Source organism: Phaseolus vulgaris, chromosome 7, assembly GCF_000499845.2.
Source record: "Phaseolus vulgaris cultivar G19833 chromosome 7, P. vulgaris v2.0, whole genome shotgun sequence".
Classification (NCBI taxonomy): domain Eukaryota; kingdom Viridiplantae; phylum Streptophyta; class Magnoliopsida; order Fabales; family Fabaceae; genus Phaseolus; species Phaseolus vulgaris.
In genome coordinates, this window is record NC_023753.2 from 28,109,231 (window position 1) to 28,133,038 (window position 23,808).

Here is a 23,808-nt window from a genome sequence, read left to right on the forward strand (position 1 = left end):
ATCTGGTTTAGCTCTGTTGGAAGATTAATCTTTTCTCAATCCTACATATTGAAAAAGATAAAGAGAAAAGGAAAATAAATTTCTGGGTTCATCTAAGATGTAATGCATCAGATCTGGTATAGCAAGCTATATGAACCAGTCTTAGATTGATGAACGTAACACATAGTGTAGTTGGTATAGCGAGCTATATGAACCAAGACACTTAGTATGTGTTAGAGGTTTATCAGTCACAATACACCCCCACATTACTTGTTGTTATCGCTGTGTTGCACTACTAGGCCATGCGCGTGCCCGGTATTCATGAGTGCTATAGAGATCTTGCCAAGATCTCATGCAAGCGGCCCCACTTGACACTCATATAGGTGATTTCATCAAGTGTATGCTGCAAATTATACACCACCCATAACGGATATGAAAATCATTAAAACTTTGTAAATCGTTAAAACTCTTTTACCTCTGAATTTTAACCACAAAGTTTATCCTCTCGATAATGCAGTATCTAGCACTTTCACACACACCATAGGAATGGACAAAATTGATTTTAAATCAATATCAGTGCTAGAAGAACTAACAAGTGACTTGTTTTTACCCATATGAATCTTATTCATGGGATCTCCAATCACAAAGGTTGGGTTTCCATCACTTGTTTGTTTGCAAGTGCCTTAAGTCTCATTCCCCTCGATGTTTCTAAAATCATATTTCTCCCTAGGGGTTTTGTCAGAGGATCTGCCAGATTCCGTTCTGACTTGACATAGTCAATAGAAATCGTTCCACTCTTTAACAGCTGTTTCACCATATTATGTCTCAATTGTATATGTCTATTCTTTCCATTGTAGCTTTTATTTTTAGCTATAGTTATTGCCGATTGGCAATCACAATGCATTGATACAGATGGGGTTGGTTTCATTCCTAAAGGAATGTTTGCTAAGAAGTTTTTCAACCACTCAGCTTCACTACCAGCCATTTCTAGAGCAACAAACTCAGATTCCATTGTTGATCTTGCAATAATAGTTTGCCTGGCTGATCTCTATGTAACTGCACCACCCCCAAGTGTAAATACATAACCACTAGTGGATTTTGTCTCATCTGAATCAGAGATCCAGTTAGCATCATTGTACCCTTCTAACACAGCGGGAAATCCACTATATTCAATGGCATAATCCATTGTACCTCTCAAGTATTTCATGAGTCTCGCAAGTGCTTCCCAATGATCCTGACTAGGACATTTAGTGTATCTACTCAATCTACCTACTGCATAAGCAATATCTGGTCTAGAAAAGCTCATTAAATGCAATAAGCTCCCAATTATCTGGGCATACTGAGTTTGAGAAATAGATTCTCCTCTGTTCTTCTTTAATTTAGAGTTAGCATCATAAGGGGTACTCACTGACTTAAAGTCATAGTAACCAAACTTCTTTAGAAGTTTCTCAGTGTATTTTTCTTGGGATAGTAATATATTATCTCCCTTCCTTATGATTTTAACTCCTAGAATCGCACTTGCTTCACCCATGTCTTTCATCTCAAACTTAGATCCAAGAAACAATTTTGTTTTAAAAACTATATTATTGTATGTACCAAAAATTAGCATGTCATCCACATACAAACATATAATGACATATTCACCATTTTCAGATCTAGAATACACACATTTATCAGCATCATTGGTAGAAAAACCTTCACAAAGTAAAACATTATCAAGTTTTTCATGTCATTGTTTTGGTGCTTGTTTCAAACCATACAAAGATTTTAAAAGTTTGCATACTTTTTCCTTTTGACCTGAGACTACACAACCTTCAGGTTGAGTCATATAAATTTCCTCTTCTAATTCACCATTCAGAAAAGTTGTTTTAACATCCATTTGGTGAATTACTAACTTATGGATAGATGTTAAGGCTAGCAATACACGGATAGAGGAAATCCTAGTAACAGGTGCAAAAGTATCAAAGTAATCTATGTTATGTTTTTTAGTAAACCCTTTAGCTACTAATCTTGCCTTGTATTTCTCTATGGATCCATCAGGATGGTACTTCTTCTTAAAGATCCACTTACAACCAATGGGTTTTGCTCCTTTAGGCAGATCTACTAAGGTCCACGTATTATTTTTCTTTATTGAATCAAGCTCAGTTTTAATGGCCTTATCCTAATGTTTAGCATCAGGAGCACTAGTAGCTTCTACAAAACTTATTGGATCATTCTCAACTAGATAAGTATAAAAGTCATCTCCAAAAGATGTTTCCTTTCTTTGTCTTTTACTTCTTCTAACATCCTCACTCAAGGTATCACTAACATTATCTATAGGTTGTTCAGATGTACCACTACTCTTTAGCGGAAAGATGTGTTCAAAGAACTCAACGTTTTTTGTCTACTATAGTGTTGCGTTCAATTATATCACTATTAAGAACTAGAAACCTATAGGCAGCACTATGTTCTGCATATCCTAAGAACATACAATCAGATGTTTTAGAGCCTATTTTCCTTTTCTTAGGATCAGGTAACATCATTTTAGCTAAACTCCCCCACACTCTTAGGTATTTCAGATTAGGTTGATAACCTTTCCACAACTCATAGGGTGTTTTACCAGTTTTCCTATGTGGTATCCTATTTTGTAAAAAACACACAGTAAGCAAAGATTCACCCCATAAATTATCAGGAGCATTAGAACTAATAAGCATGGCATTCATCATTTCTTTAAGAGTCCTATTTTTCCTTTCAGCTACTCCATTAGACTCAGATGAATATGGTGGGGTTACTTCATGAATAATACCTTCTTTTACACAATAGTCATTAAATAAAACATATTCACCACCTCTATCTGATCTAATTCTCTTAATTTTCTTACTAAGTTGATTTTCTACTTTCGCTTTATAAGTTAAAAACATGTCTAAAGCTTCATCCTTATGTTTAATTAAACACACTTTGGTGTATCTAGAAAAATCATCTATAAAGGTTACAAAATAATTTTTACCACCTCTAGACATGGTTTGTTTTAAATCAACAAGGTCGGTATGAATTAAACCAAGAATTTCAGTTTGACGTTCTACAAAGTGACATGTTTTCTTCGTTATTTTAGATTCTACGCATACATCACATTTACTACTTTGTTTGTCATGCATGTTGATTAATCCTAGTCGTTGCAATTTTATAACATACGAAGAATTCACATGTCCTAATCTAGCATGTCATATATCATACGAGTCAACAATATAAGCAGAAGATTTAGATTCATTCATAATTTCATAAATGTTTAATACAAAAAGGCCTTGATCACAATATCCCTTTCCCACAAAAACATTGTTTTTTGTCATAACAATCTTGTCAGATTCAAATGACACTTTAACCCCAACTTTGCTTAGTAATGCCACAGAGACCAAATTAACTCTAATTGATGGCACATGTAGCACATCATTCAAAGCTAGAGTTTTACCATATGTGAGCTTCAGAAGAACTTTTCCTTTTCCTAGGACAAGAGTTGTCCTGGAGTCACCGAGATATACTTGTTCTTCTCCATCCCTCACACTTGTATAGGAGGTGAACACATTTCTGTTTGCACAGATGTGTCTGGTAGCCCCAGAGTCTACCACCCATTTGCTCACATTTAGGTTTACTTGTGAAACGACTGCCACAATAGTATCTTCCCCTTCGGCTAGATTTGCCTTAGGAGGATAGTCATTTTTAGCCCTATGTCTGCACTGAGGTGCATGATGGCCTGGCTTTCCACAGACAAAGCAATTACCTTTTTTCTTGAAAGTGGGGTTAGTTCCACTGGGATGAGAGAATTTGTTATTAGGTTTCTTTTTGTGATCAAATTTTTTCTCGTACCTTTTTGGAGCTGGTTTGTCTTCTATCACATTTGCTTTGGCAGACAAAGCTTTGGCCTTTGCAGCAACGCACTCCTTCCTGTTTGTGTCTTCGATGATGATGTGGGTGATTAAATCTGATAGAGACATTTGTTTCTGTCTGTGCTTCAGTTGTTCTTTGTAATCCATCCAAGACTACGGAAGCTTTTCGATCAAGAATTCGGACACGAATTCATCTGGCAATTTTATGCTTTCAGTTTTGATATCTTCAATCAGCTTGTGATATTCGTTTATTTGGATTTTGATGTCTTTGCCTTCGATCATCTCCCAACAGTAGTAGTTTGCAATTACGAACCTTTTGTTGGGTCTATTAGTGTCTAAGTTCAAGAGGGGAGGGGTGAATTGAGCTTATAAAATTTTCGCAAGAACACACAATTTTTCAGTATTCCAGAGGCAAAAAGAACAGATTGTTTTTACATGAAACAGATTGATTCTTCAGAGCAGTCTTGGCACAATTTGAATTTTGTTCAATGTAAAATTGTGATCAACAGAGAATTATAACAGAACCAGATCAACTTAATATTGTGAGGATGAAGGATACAACTATGCTTAGAAATCAACCAAAATTACACAACACAAGATTTCAAGAAGAATGATCCTTTCTCAGGTTTTAATGAATGGACAGTTTGTTCACAATTCACTTAAACCATTATATGCAGCAACCTTGTTTATGATCAGAAAACTTTAGCAAACCAGGAAGAACAGTTTTCACTTGAACCCAGAATTAACAGATTCAATTTCAAAAGAACAGATTTAGTTCTTGACAGATTTAAGCAAAAATCAGAAATGAGTGCAGGGATGAGAATACAAGATACACACGTTTTTATACTGGTTCACTCATACAGAGCTACATCCAGTCTCACCTTACCCCAAGGTGGAATTCACTAAAACAGTACCAATCACTTACAAAACCAGCAGTTCTTGAACACTACAAGAACAGCACACACAATGCTGAAAAACCCTATTTCAGCACACCTTGCACTCCAAGAAACCCTATCAAGGAGTGACTAACACTTACACCTTTACAAAACAGAATAAAGGAAAGATTACACCTGAAAAGAAGATGCAAGAACTCAAAACCAGTAGTTCAATTTGCTGCAGAACTGCACCAGCACCTTCACCAAGTTCACAGGTTTCCTACAATAAGCACACTTGAAAATCTCTTTGGAAAACCTTTCAAAAAACCTTTCAATCCTTCTTCTCACATGGAAATTGTTTGATCTCTGTCAAAAGCGTAATTCCTCAGCACTAATTCATGTGAGAGAGACTTTTCTTTATATAGAAAATAGTTTCTAACTTCTTTTCAAAAAACAGTTGAAAAGCAGTTAAGAAAACAACAGATTCATTTCTGAACTTAACAGATTTATTTTGTGAAAACTACCAACTCAGCTAACAGAAATAACTTTCTGAGTTGTACCTTTGGTGCCCTAACTAACTTGTGAAAAAACCTTTCAACAGACCAAAGAATAAACCTGTTCTTTCACAGTAAAACAGATTAAAGTATAACAAACAGGCCAGCTCAGCTTAACTGAAATAACGAACTGAGCTTTCCCTTGGTGCCCTAACAGAAATTTAGAAAAGCCTTTTAACAGAGAAGAAATAAACAGATTCTTTCTCCATAAAACAGATTTATTTGTGTACTGTTTTAAAACTGTTAAAACCATTTTAAAAAGCTTTTCAAAAACCATTTAACCACATCATGTGCTTGATCTAGACTTGGTTAGGCATCTAGGATAGGTTATACAGCAAAAGGCAATCATACATACTTACAAGCCTAATTACAAATGAATCTAAAAACCTATTACAATCTTCAAAGCACACAAGCCATTTTCTTCATCAAACACACATCAAGCCTTGTTAGGGAAGAAGCTTCCTTCAGCTTCAACAATCTCCCCCTGTTTGATTGAGACAAATTCCCTTTGCTTTGCACAGCTTTGAAGAAAGATCATGACCAAATCTGTACAGAACTATATACAAAGAAAACAGGTGTTAAAGCAGAACAAACAGATTTAGAAGTGATATACCTGCAGACCCCTGTGAATATCATTTGCAGAACCTGTGCCAGGCTATTCTTCTCCCCCTTTGGATTCATCAAACAGAATGGGAGCACAAAATATCAAAGAAAAATAATAGCCATACATAACAGTTCAAATAAAACCAACAAACCATAGAGGTTCATTACAAACCACAAAACAACTAAAAACCAGTGCAGAAAAAAAACAGTACAGATTAATCCCAAATTGTTCAAACAACATATGAAAGATAAAGACTTAGAAATAGGATCACTTGTTGTTGTAATAGAGCTCAGCTAGCAGCACTTGAACTCCTTCAAGTTGGTCATCCAAGTGTTGAAACCTGGCGTAAGTCATCTCATAGTGTGCCTTCTACTCATCTGTGAGTATGTCCAGCCTGCTTAGCACCTGTCTTTCAAACATAGACAGAGGTTCACCTCTGTACTCAGGTGCCTCATATGCAACTATTGCATTCTGACTCGTGGCAGCAACATCTTCATGTTCAGCAGAATGTACTAGTGATTCGTGCATGTGCTGCACACCATCAGCATTTGCTTCTTCTTCATTTCCTTGAGGAGCAGCTTCTTGCTCAGCCCTCTGTCCAGCATTTCTTCTAAAAACCCAGCCATCTTCATCCTTATAGAATCCCATCTTCATGAGTGTGGAGTTATATATTTCACTTGCAGCTTTAATAGAGTCATTCCTTTCATTGGTAGTGTCCACTTTAAAATGATCAATTAGTTTTGACACAAATATTGCATAGGGAAGACGATAATTAGGTAGTCTTGCAGATTTCAGCATATGTTCAACCATAGTACTTACCCAATTTACCTTAAGCTGGTTCATGATGCAATACAGCAGTATCAAGTCTTCCTCATGAAGTACAACATGATTACTTCCTCTAGGGGTAAGCTGCCAAGCAATTATATGAGCCAAGAGTTTAGGAATTAGAGTTAGGCTACCTGCATGATACCTAGCTACTGGTTCAGTGGGATTCCTCACACAGCTTCTATAAAATTGCAATTTGTTGAATCCTTGAATTCCAGCAGTGTTTCCTTTGCTCACTTTCAGTCCTGAATATTTGATTCCACCCACACTGCTCCAGATTTCCCTAGTGATCTTCAGCTTCACTCCTTTTACATGGGAAACCAGATTTTTACCCTCTTGTTAAAGGGGTCAGTAAAACACCTTCACAAGGTCTGGATAAACATTTCCATTCATCTCCAGAAATCCTTTCAGCTTTTGATGCTTGAGCAAGTCTTTGGCTTCTATCAGATTCTCCTCTCTCAGCCATGAGAACTCAAGCAGCTTGGGTACATTGATTTGCTTCCTGCCAGTCTCATGTATGAACCTTGTCATTGCCTCTGAATCTCCAGCAAACCAGTTTTCCAGGATGCCTTGGCTGCTTTGAGATTGCTCCTTGGATTTCTTCTTTCTATGTGAGGAGGATGCCATGCTTAATCTGTTTTTCCCTGCATCAATATATTACCATACAATTCTAGAAGAAAGACATTACAGATTATTATTCAAAAGCAGAAACAAAACCTGTGGTGAAGCAATGTGCACCTGGACAGCTTATAGTGCAAGTGAGATAGTGTGAGGGACGAGCTAAATTGTGCTAGGTTTATATAGGATTATTAAACCAAAATTGAAAAGCACAAATTTTAATTCAGGGCAATGTAATCAGATTTTGGAAATAATGAATTTTGAAGAAAAATCAAATCCCACAGATATGCTGCAGATTTTATTCCAATGATGCAGCAGGTTCAGGTGTGGATTCACGTAGGAATATCTTGGAACCTGATTTTGGTACATCAAATCTGTTGCATCTACACAAAATCCAATTAGTTAGGATACCCACACATTGATTTGCATGGGTCTGCTGGTCAATAACCGTAAAAGCAGTCAATAATAAAGTGAGAGAGAGAAAAATAAATCTTTCTCTTTCCTAGTCACAGCTGTGATTTTTGAAACAGGGAACGAAACATGTTAAAACATAAAACAACAGATTGAAATTTTCACTGCAGAGGACAATTCAAGCTAATAATACCCAATTCATTTAAAAGAAAGTGAAACCTGTCTTTAGCAAGTGGTTTAGTGAATAGATCAGCTAATTGAAATTCAGTACCAATGAATTGTATATCACATGTTCCATTAGCTATGTGTTCTCTTAGAAAGTGATGTCTAATTTCAATGTGCTTAGTCCTTGAGTGCGTGACAGGATTCTTAGACAGATTTATGGCACTTGTATTATCACAATTTATAGGTATGTTATTTAACAGAATACAAAAATCACTTAGCTGCTGCCTTAGCCATAAGGTTTGAGCACAACAACTTCCAGCAGCTATGTATTCTGCTTCTGCTGTGGAGAGAGCAACACAAGCTTGCTTCTTGCAATGCCAAGAGATTAGACTTGATCCAAGCATGTGACAAGTCCCACTTGTGCTCTTCCTATCAACTTTGCAGCCTGCAAAATCAGAATCTGAAAAACCAATCAAATTCAGAGATACCTTGTTAGGATACCATAATCCAACATCCTTAGATCCTTGCAAATATTTCATAATTCTCTTTGCTGCATTGTAGTGTGATTCCTTTGGATCAGATTGATATCTAGCACATAAGCACACAGCAAACATAATATCAGGCCTGCTGGCAATTAGATATAATAAGGAACCAATTAAACCCCTATATTTCGTTTGATCCACTGATTTTCCTGCAGAATCTTGATTCAGCTGACAACTTGTTGAAATAGGAGTGCTGATTGCTTTGCATTGATTCATATCAAACTTCTTGAGCAGTTCCTTGCAGTATTTTTCTTGGCTTATGAAAATCCCATCCTTGAGTTGCTTAACTTGTAGACCAAGGAAGAAATTCATTTCTCCTAACATTGACATCTCAAACTCACTTTTCATGGTTTTCACAAAGTCTTCACACATCTCTTCATTTGTGGATCCAAAGATAATATCATCTACATAGACTTGCACAAGTATGATATCTTCACTTTTCTTCTTTAGAAAGAGAGTTTTATCTGAATTGCCACGGCTATAACCTTGACACAGCAGAAATTCACTTAGCCTTTCATACCATTGCCTAGGTGCTTGCTTCAATCCATATAAGGCCTTCTTAAGCATGTACACATGTTCTGGATTTTTGTGATCTTCAAACCCTGGAGGCTGAGATACAAACACCTCTTCATTTATGTAGCCATTTAGAAATGCACTCTTGACATCCATTTGAAACAGCTTGAAACCTTGTATGCTGGAAAATGCTAGAAGAAGTCTGACAGCTTCAAGACGTGCTACTGGTGCATAGGTTTCACCAAAATCAATACCTTCTTCTTGGTTATACCCTTTAGCAACCAGTCTTGCCTTATTTCTAGTGATTGCTCCATGTTCATCCATCTTGTTCCTGTACACCCACTTGGTTCCTATGATATTCATCTCATGCTTTCTTGGAACCAAAGTCCACACTTCATTGTATTCAAACTGGTTCAGCTCTTCTTGCATTGCTGTTATCCAATTGTTGTCTTGCAGTGCTTCTTCCAGGCTTTTAGGCTCAATCTGTGACACAAAAGCTACTGTTCTGCAGAAATTGTTGAGTGAATTCCTTGTTGAGACTCCTTTCTCAATTTTACCAATTACATTGTCAAGAGTGAGATCCCTTGGAGTCTTTCATTCTTTAGGCAGTCCTGCATTCACAGTAGATTCTTTGACAGAATTTGAATTAGTAGCATCAAGCTCACTAGATTGATTCTGTTGCATAATTGTTCTTAAATCATCCATACCAGGTTCATCCATAACAGATTTGGGCACAGAAAAATCTGTTTCATCAAACACAACATGTATAGATTCTTCAACAGCAAGCAATCTTTTGTTATACACTCTATAAGCATGACCATTTATAGCATAACCAATATGTATTCCTTCATCTGATTTAGGATCAAACTTCCCCAGATTATCTTTACCATTATTTAAAACAAAGCATTTGCAGCCAAACACCCTAAGATGACTAATGCTAGGCTTCCTACCTTTATACAATTCATAGGGAGTTTTCTTAAGAATTGGTCTAATCAATGTTCTGTTAAGCACATAAGAAGCACTATATACAGCATCAGCCCAAAAATATTTAGGTAAACCAGATTCATTTAGCATAGTCCTAGCTAACTCTTCTAGTGATCTATTCTTTCTTTCAACAACACAATTTTGTTGGGGTGTCCTAGGAGCAGAATAACTATGTATGATCCCATGTTTTTCACAATATTTATCAAACTTTGCATTTTGAAATTCTCCCCCATGATCACTACGAATCTGTTTTATCCTATTTTCATTCTCATTATGCAGAACCTTAGCAAGTTTCTTAAAGGCTTTATATGCATCATTTTTAGAAGCAAGAAACAAAGTCCATGTATATCTTGAGAAGTCATCAACAATCACCAAAGCATAGTAATTTCCAGCTAAGTTAGCAGTCCTAGATGGTCCAAACAAGTCCATATGCAAAACATCCAAAACTTTATTTGAAGAAACCATATCTTTTGATTTAAAAGAAGTTCTAATCTGTTTTCCCTTTACACAGGCATCACACAATCTGTTATTTTGAAACTTTATGTTTGGTAAACCAGAAAAAAGTTCCTTAGATTTTAGCTTATTCAAGTGATTTGTGTGAATGTGAGCTAGTCTCCTATGCCACAGCCATGACTCATCATTTTTAGATAGCAAACACTCATTTTCAGAACAGCTCTTTATAATGTATAGGAGATAAATGTTGTTTACCCTTTTTCCAGTGAACAGCACCTTACCAGAATTTTCATTTGATATTGTACAAGTATTTGCTTCGAAATTGACCTTGTATCCCTTATCACATAGCTGGCTAATGCTTAGAAGACTATGTTTTAGCCCTTCAACATATAGGACATTCTCAATAGTAGTTGAGTCTTTAGTACCAACATCTCCTCTTCCAAGAATTTTTCCTCTATTGTTATCTCCATATGTGACATGCCCTTCAGCTTTGAGTTTCAGATTTATGAACTGAGTCACATCACCAGTCATGTGCTTTGAGCAGCCACTGTCTAGGTACCACTGGTTTCTCCTGCTGTTTTTCTGCAACAAAACAGATTTAGCACATAAGGTACCCCTTTAGTCTAGGATCCAGCATGATTAACACCTTTCCTTAGGAAGCCATTTGGCCAATCCTTTAGGAACAAGATATCTCCTAGCCTTACATGTTCTAGATACATGACCAGATTTCATACAATAAAAACATGTTGCAGTATGCATTGTTTTTGAATTACTAAAAGTGGAAAAACCTGTTTTGGAAGGAACAAAGAAACTTGACAGCTTTTTCACATTACCTTTCATTCCAGGATTATATCCTAAACCATTTTTATTGAAAACAACATTCTGTGAACCTAATAATGTTTCAAGATTTTCTCTTCCCTTAGTGAAATTTGAAAGTGTTTTTAACAAATACTCAACCTATTTTTCCAGCTTTTTGCAATTATCACAAGTTTTAATTGATGCATGCAAACATGTCAATTCAAGACTAATTAATTCAGTTTTAGCTTTGTGCAATTCTTCTTCAAGAGCTTTAACCTTTGGTTCAAGTACCCTATTTACTCTATTCAATCTGTTGCACATTATAGCCAACCTGTTTGCTTCATCATGTGTTTCCTTAAAGGCTAATAGCAGTTGATCATAGTTTTCAGAATCAGTAGAGAAATTACTTACTGAGTCAGAGTTGGATCCCTCATCATTCACCATGAAGCAAAGATTTGCTTCTTCACTTTCAGTTGAAGAATCACTAGATAAGGATACATCATTTTCTTCCCATGAGATATATGCTCTTCTACCTTTCCCTTTGTCACTCCTCTTGCTTGCTGATTTTTCTTTACTTTGATTGTTTGGACAATCAGCTTTTATATGACCTGGTTTACCACATCCAAAGCACGTGTAATTGGAAGAATTTGAATCAATAGGTTGTTTGGAATACCTCTTTCTTTGCTGAGTTCTGTCACGGTTTTTCTTTCTAAGAAATCTGCTGAATTTTCTGGTGAGCAGACTCACAGTCTCATCATGTTCTGGATCACCTTCTTCCTCACTTGTATCATGTTCTATGGTAGTTTTCAGAGCAATTCCTTTGGCCTTCTTTTCCACTGTTTCTTGTTCTTTCAATCTTTTCAGCTCAATTTCATGTTCTATCAGCTTTCCAAAAAGTGCAGCAGTGGACATCTTGGATAAATCTCTGGATTCTGAGATTGCTGTTACCTTAGGCTGCCAGCTCCTATCAAGACATTTTAATACCTTAATGTTAAGCTCTTCCTTGTCAAAGACTTTACCAAGGCCAGTGAGGTGATTTACAATGTGTGTAAATCGTTTCTGCACATCTGCAATACTTTCTTCAAATTGCATTCTGAACAGCTCATACTCCTGAATTAGTGAGTGCTTCCTTGCCCGTTTCACATCATCAGTCCCTTCATGAGTCACCTCTAGTACATCCCACATCTCCTTTGCTGAGTTACATTGAGAGACTCTAAAGAACTCATCCATATTCAGTGCAGAGGTGATGATATTCTTGGCTAAGGAGTCATATTGGGCCTTCTTCTTCTCGGTTTCACTCCATTCAGACCAAGGCTTCTTTATTGTTTCATATTTGACAACCTGCATAGGTATGAAAGGTCCACTGACCACTGCATCCCAGATTCCCATGTCAATAGACTCCATAAAGATCTTCATCCTGATTTTCCAGAAAGCATAGTTAACACCACCAAACATAGGAGGTCTATTAATAGACGCACCTTCAGCAAAAGACATTTTAAACTCAAACATCATGCACACACTTGAGCAAAATACAAGCCCTAGCTCTTGATACCAATTGTTGGGTCTATTAGTGTCTAAGTTCAAGAGGGGAGGGGTGAATTGAGCTTATAAAATTTTCGCAAGAACACACAATTTTTCAGTATTCCAGAGGCAAAAAGAACAGATTGTTTTTACATGAAACAGATTGATTCTTCAGAGCAGTCTTGGCACAATTTGAATTTTGTTCAATGTAAAATTGTGATCAACAGAGAATTATAACAGAACCAGATCAACTTAATATTGTGAGGATGAAGGATACAACTATGCTTAGAAATCAACCAAAATTACACAACACAAGATTTCAAGAAGAATGATCCTTTCTCAGGTTTTAATGAATGGACAGTTTGTTCACAATTCACTTAAACCATTATATGCAGCAACCTTGTTTATGATCAGAAAACTTTAGCAAACCAGGAAGAACAGTTTTCACTTGAACCCAGAATTAACAGATTCAATTTCAAAAGAACAGATTTAGTTCTTGACAGATTTAAGCAAAAATCAGAAATGAGTGCAGGGATGAGAATACAAGATACACACGTTTTTATACTGGTTCACTCATACAGAGCTACATCCAGTCTCACCTTACCCCAAGGTGGAATTCACTAAAACAGTACCAATCACTTACAAAACCAGCAGTTCTTGAACACTACAAGAACAGCACACACAATGCTGAAAAACCCTATTTCAGCACACCTTGCACTCCAAGAAACCCTATCAAGGAGTGACTAACACTTACACCTTTACAAAACAGAATAAAGGAAAGATTACACCTGAAAAGAAGATGCAAGAACTCAAAACCAGTAGTTCAATTTGCTGCAGAACTGCACCAGCACCTTCACCAAGTTCACAGGTTTCCTACAATAAGCACACTTGAAAATCTCTTTGGAAAACCTTTCAAAAAACCTTTCAATCCTTCTTCTCACATGGAAATTGTTTGATCTCTGTCAAAAGCGTAATTCCTCAGCACTAATTCATGTGAGAGAGACTTTTCTTTATATAGAAAACAGTTTCTAACTTCTTTTCAAAAAACAGTTGAAAAGCAGTTAAGAAAACAACATATTCATTTTTGAACTTAACAGATTTATTTTGTGAAAACTACCAACTCAGCTAACAGAAATAACTGTCTGAGTTGTACCTTTGGTGCCCTAACTAACTTGTGAAAAAACCTTTCAACTGACCAAAGAATAAACCTGTTCTTTCACAGTAAAACAGATTAAAGTATAACAAACAGGCCAGCTCAGCTTAACTGAAATAACGAACTGAGCTTTCCCTTGGTGCCCTAACAGAAATTTAGAAAAGCCTTTTAACAGAGAAGAAATAAACAGATTCTTTCTCCATAAAACAGATTTATTTGTGTACTATTTTAAAACTGTTAAAACCATTTTAAAAAGCTTTTCAAAAACCATTTAACCACATCATGTGCTTGATCTAGACTTGGTTAGGCATCTAGGATAGGTTATACAGCAAAAGGCAATCATACATACTTACAAGCCTAATTACAAATGAATCTAAAAACCTATTACAATCTTCAAAGCACACAAGCCATTTTCTTTATCAAACGCACATCAAGCCTTGGTAGGGAAGAAGTTTCCTTCAGCTTCAACACCTTTGTCTGACGATATCTTCGGCAGTATATTTGAGGATAAGAGAATCCCAAATATCTTTCGCATTCTTATAAGAAGCATAAACATCGAATAGATCGTTAGATAACACACTGAGTAAAGTGTCCTTATTCGCATGGATCCAGTCGTCAACTTGTTTCGCAGCCGTGGTTGAGTCAGGTTTGGCAGTTGTAAGTGCATGAGCAACTCCGTACATGTCCAATAGGGTGGACACGCGTTCTTGCCAACGCCGGAAGTTCTGACCGGTGAAGACTTCAATTTTGGAGACGTCCGGAAATGGTTTCGCAAAAATGGTTTGCGTTGTGGAAACAACATTTGATGTTCCCGTAGCGGTGTTGTCGTTGTTGTTCGGATTTTCAGCCATAAGTCCTTACGATTGTAGTAAAATAGGCTTTAAAACAAACAAAAAATGGTTTCCCGAGGCGTGAGTAATCACTGTCCGTAAGGACTTATCCGCGGTGTATTGTGCAAGTCCCCCAGGATACAACAGGAACTTCCCGGATATTTCCGAGGATCAGAACTAGCAAGTTACTCTTTAAAAGAGTAATACCCAATGGAACCCAAAGTTTTATAATATTAAAATAATCTAATAAAGATGAGAGAGAAAACTAAAAATTAAAGCTGATAGGAAGAGGAGTTTCAGGTGGTGTTGGGTGAAGAAGATGAAGAAGATGAGTGAGAGTTGTGTCTTCTGAGGCAAAGGGTTGTGGCTTTTATAGATGAAAAAAGTAACCGCATCCCACTACATGAGCAACTCTGCTTCCACGGTCAAGGCGGTTCCGAGCAGTTTGCGGAGAGAAAGACTACGTCTTTCCAGAGAGTGCGGAGCAGATTGGATCTGTTGAGAGCACGCACGTTCTAAAAGACCCATTCAAGGTAGGAACCGTTACTGGAGGTCCCCTTAGGTTGCGGAACGTTGGGACTCTATCCCACGTTCAACCTCTGAGAAACGAGGGTTCCGAGCGTTGGTCCTCTACGAACGAGGGTTTCAGAGGTTTGTTCACTCACTCAGATTTTCGTTTCTGCACATGCTCTGTTTCTAGGTTTTCTGTTTTGCTAGAATCTGTTTTACATCAGAATATAGGCCTACTTTCACATTGGATTTTCATTTTTAGGTACTAAAGTTATAAATAATGCATTGCATCCCTCGGTCACTGTTTGGACTATATCATGCTTGAGAGTATCCTAACTATTTTTTATAAAGTGAAAATTAAAACCTTCAGGCATACAGCTTCTTGCACTCCCACACTCATTAATTATTTCTTTTATTTTCACCTCTTTAATACAACTTATGATCATCCTATTATCGTACTCTGTCAAAGTTGGAAATTCAATTTTATCAAGCCTAATGCTAGTATTCTCAACAGCATTTCTCAACAACATTGAACTTATATCCAAAAAAAAACTCTTGTACAACTTGTTCGACCTTAGATAGTTCCTCACACCAGTTGCTTTGGACATCCACGCCTTTTAACTCATTTTTTATTATTCTCCATCTGATCCTAAAAAGGAAGTATTTAAAGTTGATATATTCCTGTTCTAACCAATTATTCGTCACCTTCTGTTTTAGGTTTGAGATTTCTTTGTTACACACCAATTTAAATTCACTAAGTAGCTTCATATGCTTAATCCTTATATCATAAGTTACTTTCATTATCCAACTTATCTAGCTTTCCTAGTTGTCTGACAATGTGATGTTTGTTTGTATTTATAATCCTAAAAACTTCTATATTCCATAACTTTATTATTACCATATAATTCTCCTTTCCAGTACATTAGTTCCATATTGTTTTTATCATATCATTAAATCCACGTTGTATTCCAAGCATGCAACGCCCTAAACTGTTTCTACTACAAGAAAATCATGAAATAAAAATAAATTTTTAGATACCAAAATAATTAGTTGCAATACTAACTAAATTAGAGACCATTCTAGAAACTAAAAAAAAATTGGTTTCTAAATTAGTTTCTAATATTGTGCAGTTGAAAAATAAATAAGAGTTATAGGTAATGTTTTAGAAATTAGAACAAAAATATATATATTAGTAATTAAATGTGGAAAATTTGGAAAAAATTGAAACTATAAATTTGACCACAAAATGAAAAAGAAAGAGAGAAAGTTAAGAATGGAAATGTAATTAAATTATATTACATTATACCAAGTAATTTATAGGGTTGTTTTCTAGGTCTTCGTGGTCATTGTTATCACCTTTATTATCGGGTCCCTATGAGGACATTGTGAGTCAATATGGATGATGTTGGGTTGTATGCAAATGTGGTTGACTAGGAAAAATATTATGTATACTCAAAAAATAAACTTAAGTTTAAAATTAATGAAAACTAATTAAAATTTGAATTATTTTTAGATTAGAAAACAAGACTTGTGTGTGGTTAGTTGAGTTAAAACACGTGAACTGGGTTATGAAGACTTCTATGAGAAGGTTAATTTGAACAATGCAATGCTTGCGTTCATAGTCATATAAACTTTGTTAATATAGACAAAGTTGAAAATAAAATTTGCTTCCAAATTCTATCATTAATTTTTTTTAATTTTACATTATTGATTTATATCTTTATTTTTTTCACAATCATACAAAATATAATAAAAATATTATTATATAACAACCTAATTTCCATTTCATTCCTAACTACAATCCTTATAATAATTTTATATAGTTTAACATATTTTATTTTTTTTATAATTTTTATAAAATTACCTATTGGTCTTATTTTTTTAAATAATTTTATAGACAATATATTTTTTACATTTCAAAAATAATATGTTTATATAAATAATTAATATTAATACATTAATATTTTTATATAAAAAATGTATGTATTAATATTAATAATAAATCATACACAAAAAGTCGTGTAAACATTCCACAAGTATAATTAAATATAAAAACAATTAAAATCTAGTCTTACTAACACGACTTCATTTAAAATAAAAATAAATAAATCTCAACTAACATTAATCAAAGTTGCGTGAGTCAAACATGATTTTTTCTCTAATACTAAAGTTGTGTAAGTCGTGATAAACTGTCACAACTTTACCTTTATAAATTCAAACTTTTGTCATACGTGCATGACTTATTTATAATAAAGTCGTGTCATGTTGACATGACTTACCAGTATAAGTAATTTTTTTAAAAATATGTTCATTTTGGTAATGTTTCTTAAAAAGTTACTCCTATTTGATTAAAAAAAATCCAATTATGTGTGTCACCATAATTCATTATGGTGAAATTCCAAAAGATGTTATGCATGCAAGTCCATGGTTGTTGTTAAAGTTGGACGGAACAACCAAAATGTGGTCGTCAACATTAAGTAATATATAAAGTAACCAATATCATAACTAAAATACACAGTTAAACAAAAATTGGAACACAATTAATCTGGCAAAGTTTGTGGTCTTATTTGAAAGTGATGTGAAGTTGAATGAAGATAATGGCAACTAATGTAGTGTACAAAAGCACTTACAAGGTTCACCAACCTGAATAACAACGTGCTATTCTATGTATTTTTAATGAAAGCGTTTAAATGGAAACAAAACCTTACGTAGAAGTTATGGGTCTAGCGAAATGCAATTCTGAATGTAATGAGTCAAATTTTCCTTCCACTTTCATATTTATTAATGGTAAAAACTTAGTTTTAACATTTTTAAAAATTTTAAATAATTATAAGTGAAATATAATCTTACATTTTTAAATAACTTCAGTTACACCTTCGCATCCTCATATCTCCTTTTCAACCACAACACTTCTAATTATCTTCAATCGTAATGTTTGAGAGATCAATTCCAACATTTGAGCATGTGGGGGAAGTTGACAAGAAGATTTATTGTATTCAACATTATCAGTGTGAAGATAATTTTTTTTTTAATTTTGTCCTCCATTTTTGCACCTTACTGACTTTTTTTTCTAGGTTTTGTGAGAGTTCCAAAAAAATGAAAAAAAAAAAGTGAACGAAAACACAACCACCATCACAAGTAAAAACACGACAAAACTTACCTCAACCACCAACATTGACCACCTAGCCACCACTAGTCACCTCAAACAACCACCACTACTTGAAAATGAATAAGAAGACACTACACTCTCCAACAGATATTGTTGAAATTAAAAAAAAATGTAGGTGTAGAAAGAAGGTATGAAGGTGCACGAAGAATTTGTGAGTGAGAATGGTGGATGTCATAACCTCGTTAAACATTATATAGTGTTTGTCAAAGTTGACAGTTGGTTGCATGTCACCAATGAGTGCTTTTTTTACCAAACTATGGTAATTTTATAAATTAATTATCAAAATAATTAAAATTATCAAAATAGGTATGTTATGTCACCTTGACACAATTTTAGTATAATTAGATTTTAATTAATATTAACATAACTTCATTTGAAAACTAATTACACTGAATTGGTGTCACATTGACATAATTTCAGTTCATCTTAGCATGATTTCTTTACAATAAAATCGTGACAATTTGGCACGGCTTATTTATTTAAAAAAAATTCCTCACTTTAGTTATTTTTTTTAGCAAATAAGAGATTATCTTGATTATGTTCTTACAAAAATAAAACATTTAATTTAATTGGATAAAGAAGTTGTATAAATAAATATAAGCTATTTATGATAGTCGTGTCCGTACCTAATGATTTAAACATTGTTTGCGAATATGTTGGTATAAGCTTATCCAAAATCATTTTCAAAAGAGAAAACACAAAAAAATATAAAAGTTTCCTCCAATTTTAATAAACTTTTTCTTTAATAAAATTAGTAAAAGATATCATATAGCTTATATGAGAGATGGAATATGGGGTGTTGCTTCTCTGATTTTGGAAGTATCCTAATTCATCATTCTATATAATATCATCTTGCAAGTTTCAACAATCCAACATTTATATAATGATTAAATGAATGATAAAGTAATCAACAATCAACGACTAATGAAGATTACAGAAGTGATATCTTGATGAGAAGAGAAAGTTTGACTTGTTGTTTTTCTTTTGGGTCTCATAATGAATGGTTTGGATGATTAAGTTGTGTGGGTGGAGCCCAAGTTTCGTACCCACAAATTGAGAAAAAAGAAGTTTTGGGCCCACGGGCAAACACCCCATATGAACTTTGGTACTGAAAAATGAATTGAAATCTCCTATGGCCCCCCCTTCTCTTCACTCTAATCCCATCATTTCCCACTCTTGTCATCTTTAATCACTGTTCATCAATGCCTACTTGCATTCCAACATCAACCTAGCCAACATCGTACCACCATCTTAACCAATCGCCTTCTTCTACTCTTTCGTGCTTTGAACATCGCACATGAATCAATTTTCTAACACAGGACATTCTGTCCTTTGATCACCAACCCCACTTAAATTATACTATAAACAAACTAATCAGTTTTTAATTCTAAAGTAAAAAAAAATAATATCTATCAATCATTATGGTACCCTTTTAACTAAATCTATAATTAGGGTTCATTTTAAATACATGTTTTAAACTATGCCAAAGTTATTGCTACTTTTAGTGAAGGGGAGTTTGCTATGCGTTGCGTGCAAAAAAGGAAGTTAAAAGAAATAAAAACACGACAACAAGTTCGGATATTCCGTAGCGAGGATGACAATCAGGCATGATTCAGAAGATTCCATAATCAAAACTCTTTTTTTTAATAAAATATTTTTCACAATAAATTATATTATAAAATTTTGACATCTCAACAACTAAATACAATAAAAAGTTGATAAAACTAAACTCCTATTCCCCTTAAGAAAATCTATATTTGGAATACCCCTCACCACATTTTACCCACTTTCATATGAAGAATTGGTTGAATGATATTAAGGACATGGAATTTTTTTCTCATTTTATACTTTTAATATTTTTTATATTTAATTTTTTTAATTGTGTAACTATATATTCGTTCTATTTATTTTTAGCTTGTTATTGCCATTGCATTATTGATAACTAATTAATAATGAGTTGAATATTCTTTGATAGTTTGAATGTGAGAAAAGTGCAAAGTTAAAAAGACACTTTGAGTGGGACCCACATCCTTCTACTATTAGAACAATATTTTGGTAGTTTGTTTTTACCAAGTCAACCATCTTTTTCATAGTAGTTCTTCCAAATGATTGTATCCTCTGCCTTTTCCTCTTACATAGTTGGAACGTTGAAGCCACGTCTCAAACCCCTCCTTTCAGATTCCAAAGCAACGCAGGTTTTCGCGTAATCTGTGTTTCAGAGTATAATAAGGTAAGAGGAAGAAGACATGAGTGCTTATCCCAATCAAAAACAGAGAACATGCGACTATTGTGGGGACTTCAAAGCTCTTCTATATTGCAGAGCTGATTCTGCAAAATTATGTTTCTTATGTGACCGCAAAATTCACTTCCCTAACCAACTTTTTTCCAAGCACTCGCGCACTCACCTCTGTGATGGGTGTGGTGATTCCCCTGCATCAGTCCTCTGTTATGCTGAGAACTCTGTTTTCTGCCACAACTGTGACTGCCAAAGCCATAACAACCGCATGCTGTCTCAGGAACACCAACGGAGACCCCTTGAGGGGTTCTCTGGGTGCCCTTCTGTGACTCAGATGTTAATGATTTTGGGTCTTCCTGAAAAATCTCTGCTTTCAACCGAGGGGGAAAGTTCCCATGATGATGGCCTTTCCGAATTGCACGTGTGGAATTCTCCTTCTGTTTTTGGTTTTGAGGATTTGATTGCTTCCTCTTCTTATAAGGTATGCGTTTTCACTTTAATTTTGTTCCTGGTCGCGTCAAGTTATGCATTGTGGATATCATTATATTCTTGAGTTCGCACCAACTCCAAAAGTGTTTTCAAGATTGAACAGCTTTTTATTTGGTTGTGAAAATAGAAAATGTAACTGAAATAGCTATTTTGTTCTAACAGGATAAAACTATTATAAACAACATATGTTTCTTTGTATTTTGAAGTAGTTGCATTAGTTTCATACTTATCGGTTTCTATTTCAAAATTGTTAATTTGTGGATTATTTATTTATTACGTCTTTGGATAATTGGTTTTGACTGCGAGGATTCTAGATTCTTTGGAATTTGGATGTTAAAAAGTGCACATGAAAATCCTTGAGTATTGCTACGATTTTGACATGTTTCAGGATATTGTTATTGAATCAGAATCATAAGGGTGCGTGCGGGAGACAGAAAGAAGAAATTCTGAGTCAGCTTCGTGAACTAATAAAGTTGGAGCCTGACTTAACTCATGGAGAAGTAGATGCTGAACCACAACTGCAATTTGAAAACTTGTCTACTGGTTTTGAACGTGACATAGAGGCTAACATGTTTCCTTCATATGAGGTAAACCTTACAATAGTCCTAAGATTATTACCATGGAACAATATAACCTTTCACATAACTTAGAAAAAATAGAAGCAAAGCTGAAATTCCCAATGTGCAGGCAGGTGTGTTTTGTTGGCATGGAGAAAGCAGTGATCGTGCAAATCAAATTGTTCCTTCTGATACGTCAGTGAGTGATTATAGCGAGCTAGCTTCAGCTAAAGATCCAACTTTTACAATCCCTGCAACTCACACGTATTGTAACAACCAAGGAAAACCATCAAATTATTTGAAGGCTGAAAACCTGTCTCCTACTCCTAAAGCTACTCCTTATGAGTTAACAAGTCATGAAAGAGATTCAGCATTATTGCGTTACAGAGAGAAGAAGAAAACAAGAAGGTACTCCTTTGCTTGCCACGTGTCGTGTATTTCATGTCTTTATACATTATGAATCTATGCTATGTTGTTACAAATTTAATGTAATGGCGAAGTCCAGCCAAATTTAATGCACCTGTTATGCGGTGCCGAAATCTTTGAAAAGTAATTGGTGAGGGGTATTTAAGATTAAATAAAGTATAAAAAATTAAAATTTATTTATACTTAATTGATGTACAATCTTTTTTATGGTTTATATTTGAATCGAGAGGAAGTACCTTGTGGTGATATACTTCTTTGTCAATGAATAGAAACTAGGAGAAGAAAAAGACATCAAAAGCATGAACATGAAGAAAAACTAAAGCTTAATTTTCTACCAAGTTCAATTCTAGTTTACTGTCATATTAATTACACTTCATTTGCATTGTGACCAACTTTAACACCACACCTTATGCATGCTAAACTTGTCACTAATTTTTTTATGAATCAATTATTACTAGTAAGGTGGATCTCCATGAATCCAATAGTTACTATTATCAATAGCATATATATAGTCAGCATAGTAGTATTCCAGAAAATTATCTTGTTACTGTCCTTTTATCAGCATATTAAGAAAACGGGTGTGATTCTGCAGTTGATCACAACTTCTGCAATTTTAATAAGTCGTTGGATTGGTGGAAAACCAATCTGAGATATGAGTAGATATGTGCATGTTCTTGATGAGTGTTCTATATATATAATATAAACTTATATTGGAAGATGGATTCATAGAATTGATATCCTTCACGTGGAAAACAGGTATGACAAGCACATCAGATACGAATCACGAAAAGTTCGGGCAGAAAGCAGGATGAGAGTTAAGGGTCGGTTTGTGAAAGATGAGACACAGAAATAACAGTAAATTAGTTGTTGCTAATTACATGAGAACTGTAATTCTGAGTTGGTGAGAAAGCATGTTGAAGAGAGAGCCACGTTTTTAGATTGATGATGTCTCTGTCATCTCTTGTCTCAAACTGAACTTTCTTGCTTTCTCCCTTCTTTTAATTCACTAGAATATGAGGCTCCAAGGAGATAGAGGGAAGTTGAAGAGGTAATTGATGTGCAGCAAAGGAGGGAAGTGGTGCATGAAAGGGTTGAGTACAGTAGAAAGAGACAATAGAAAGTAGGCTTGTAAACATTACAGTGTTTATGTGTATAAGCGGATGAGAATCGCAGCATTCTGACTACCATGGTCTGATAATGCAAATCAATTCTTTCGTGTTTTATGTGTTTTTAATTGCTAGTTTTACATAACTATAAACTATAATTTGGCCCTTTTGTACGTGATTAAATGTAAGGAGTGGTGGCCAATTTTGATTGCTCCAAAGTTACAGATCTTCAAACTTACGCCTGCACTGCTCATAAGTTTGTTGCCTTCTCTTGACTTCTTATTTCACCAATTTTAGGCTTTGATTTAAGGTATTAAGTATTGTTTGCATATGAATATGAAATGGAATTAAAAGGCCAGATAAGATTAAAAACCTATCACATTGTTTGTATGGTGGTCTAAAAACTTCAATTGCTAATTTTAATTTCAGAGTATTATGAAGAAAATCCATGGTTGTGAGATTTCTTGAGGCAAAAAGTTAAAAACAAGAAGACGCCCAAATCTTATTGAAACCAAATCTTAGGCGTTCAGAAATAATAGGTGAATGCATCTTGGGTGTGTCGGTGCACTAGAAGAAATTTCTAAACAGGACTTTCGTATGATGTGACATTAATAATGCAAAGAGCATATT

General features: G+C 34.8%; 2 protein-coding genes across 2 annotated transcripts; one reads left to right on the forward strand and one right to left on the reverse strand.

Moving 5' to 3' along the window:
• Nucleotides 1-1,027: 1,027 nt before the first annotated feature.
• LOC137829358 (uncharacterized) lies at nucleotides 1,028-3,986 on the reverse strand. Its single transcript, XM_068636164.1, has 4 exons — nucleotides 3,269-3,986; nucleotides 2,619-2,764; nucleotides 1,763-2,140; nucleotides 1,028-1,351 (listed from the first exon to the last, which is right to left on the reverse strand). The coding sequence occupies exons 1-4, from the start codon at nucleotides 3,984-3,986 to the stop codon at nucleotides 1,028-1,030; spliced, it is 1,566 nt and encodes a 521-aa protein (XP_068492265.1).
• A 16,420-nt stretch (nucleotides 3,987-20,406) lies between these two features.
• LOC137829643 (zinc finger protein CONSTANS-LIKE 13-like) lies at nucleotides 20,407-23,302 on the forward strand. The gene is made up of 4 exons (XM_068636491.1): nucleotides 20,407-21,081; nucleotides 21,497-21,676; nucleotides 21,777-22,054; nucleotides 22,829-23,302. The coding sequence occupies exons 1-4, from the start codon at nucleotides 20,611-20,613 to the stop codon at nucleotides 22,923-22,925; spliced, it is 1,026 nt and encodes a 341-aa protein (XP_068492592.1). The 5' UTR covers nucleotides 20,407-20,610; the 3' UTR covers nucleotides 22,926-23,302.
• Nucleotides 23,303-23,808: the final 506 nt, after the last annotated feature.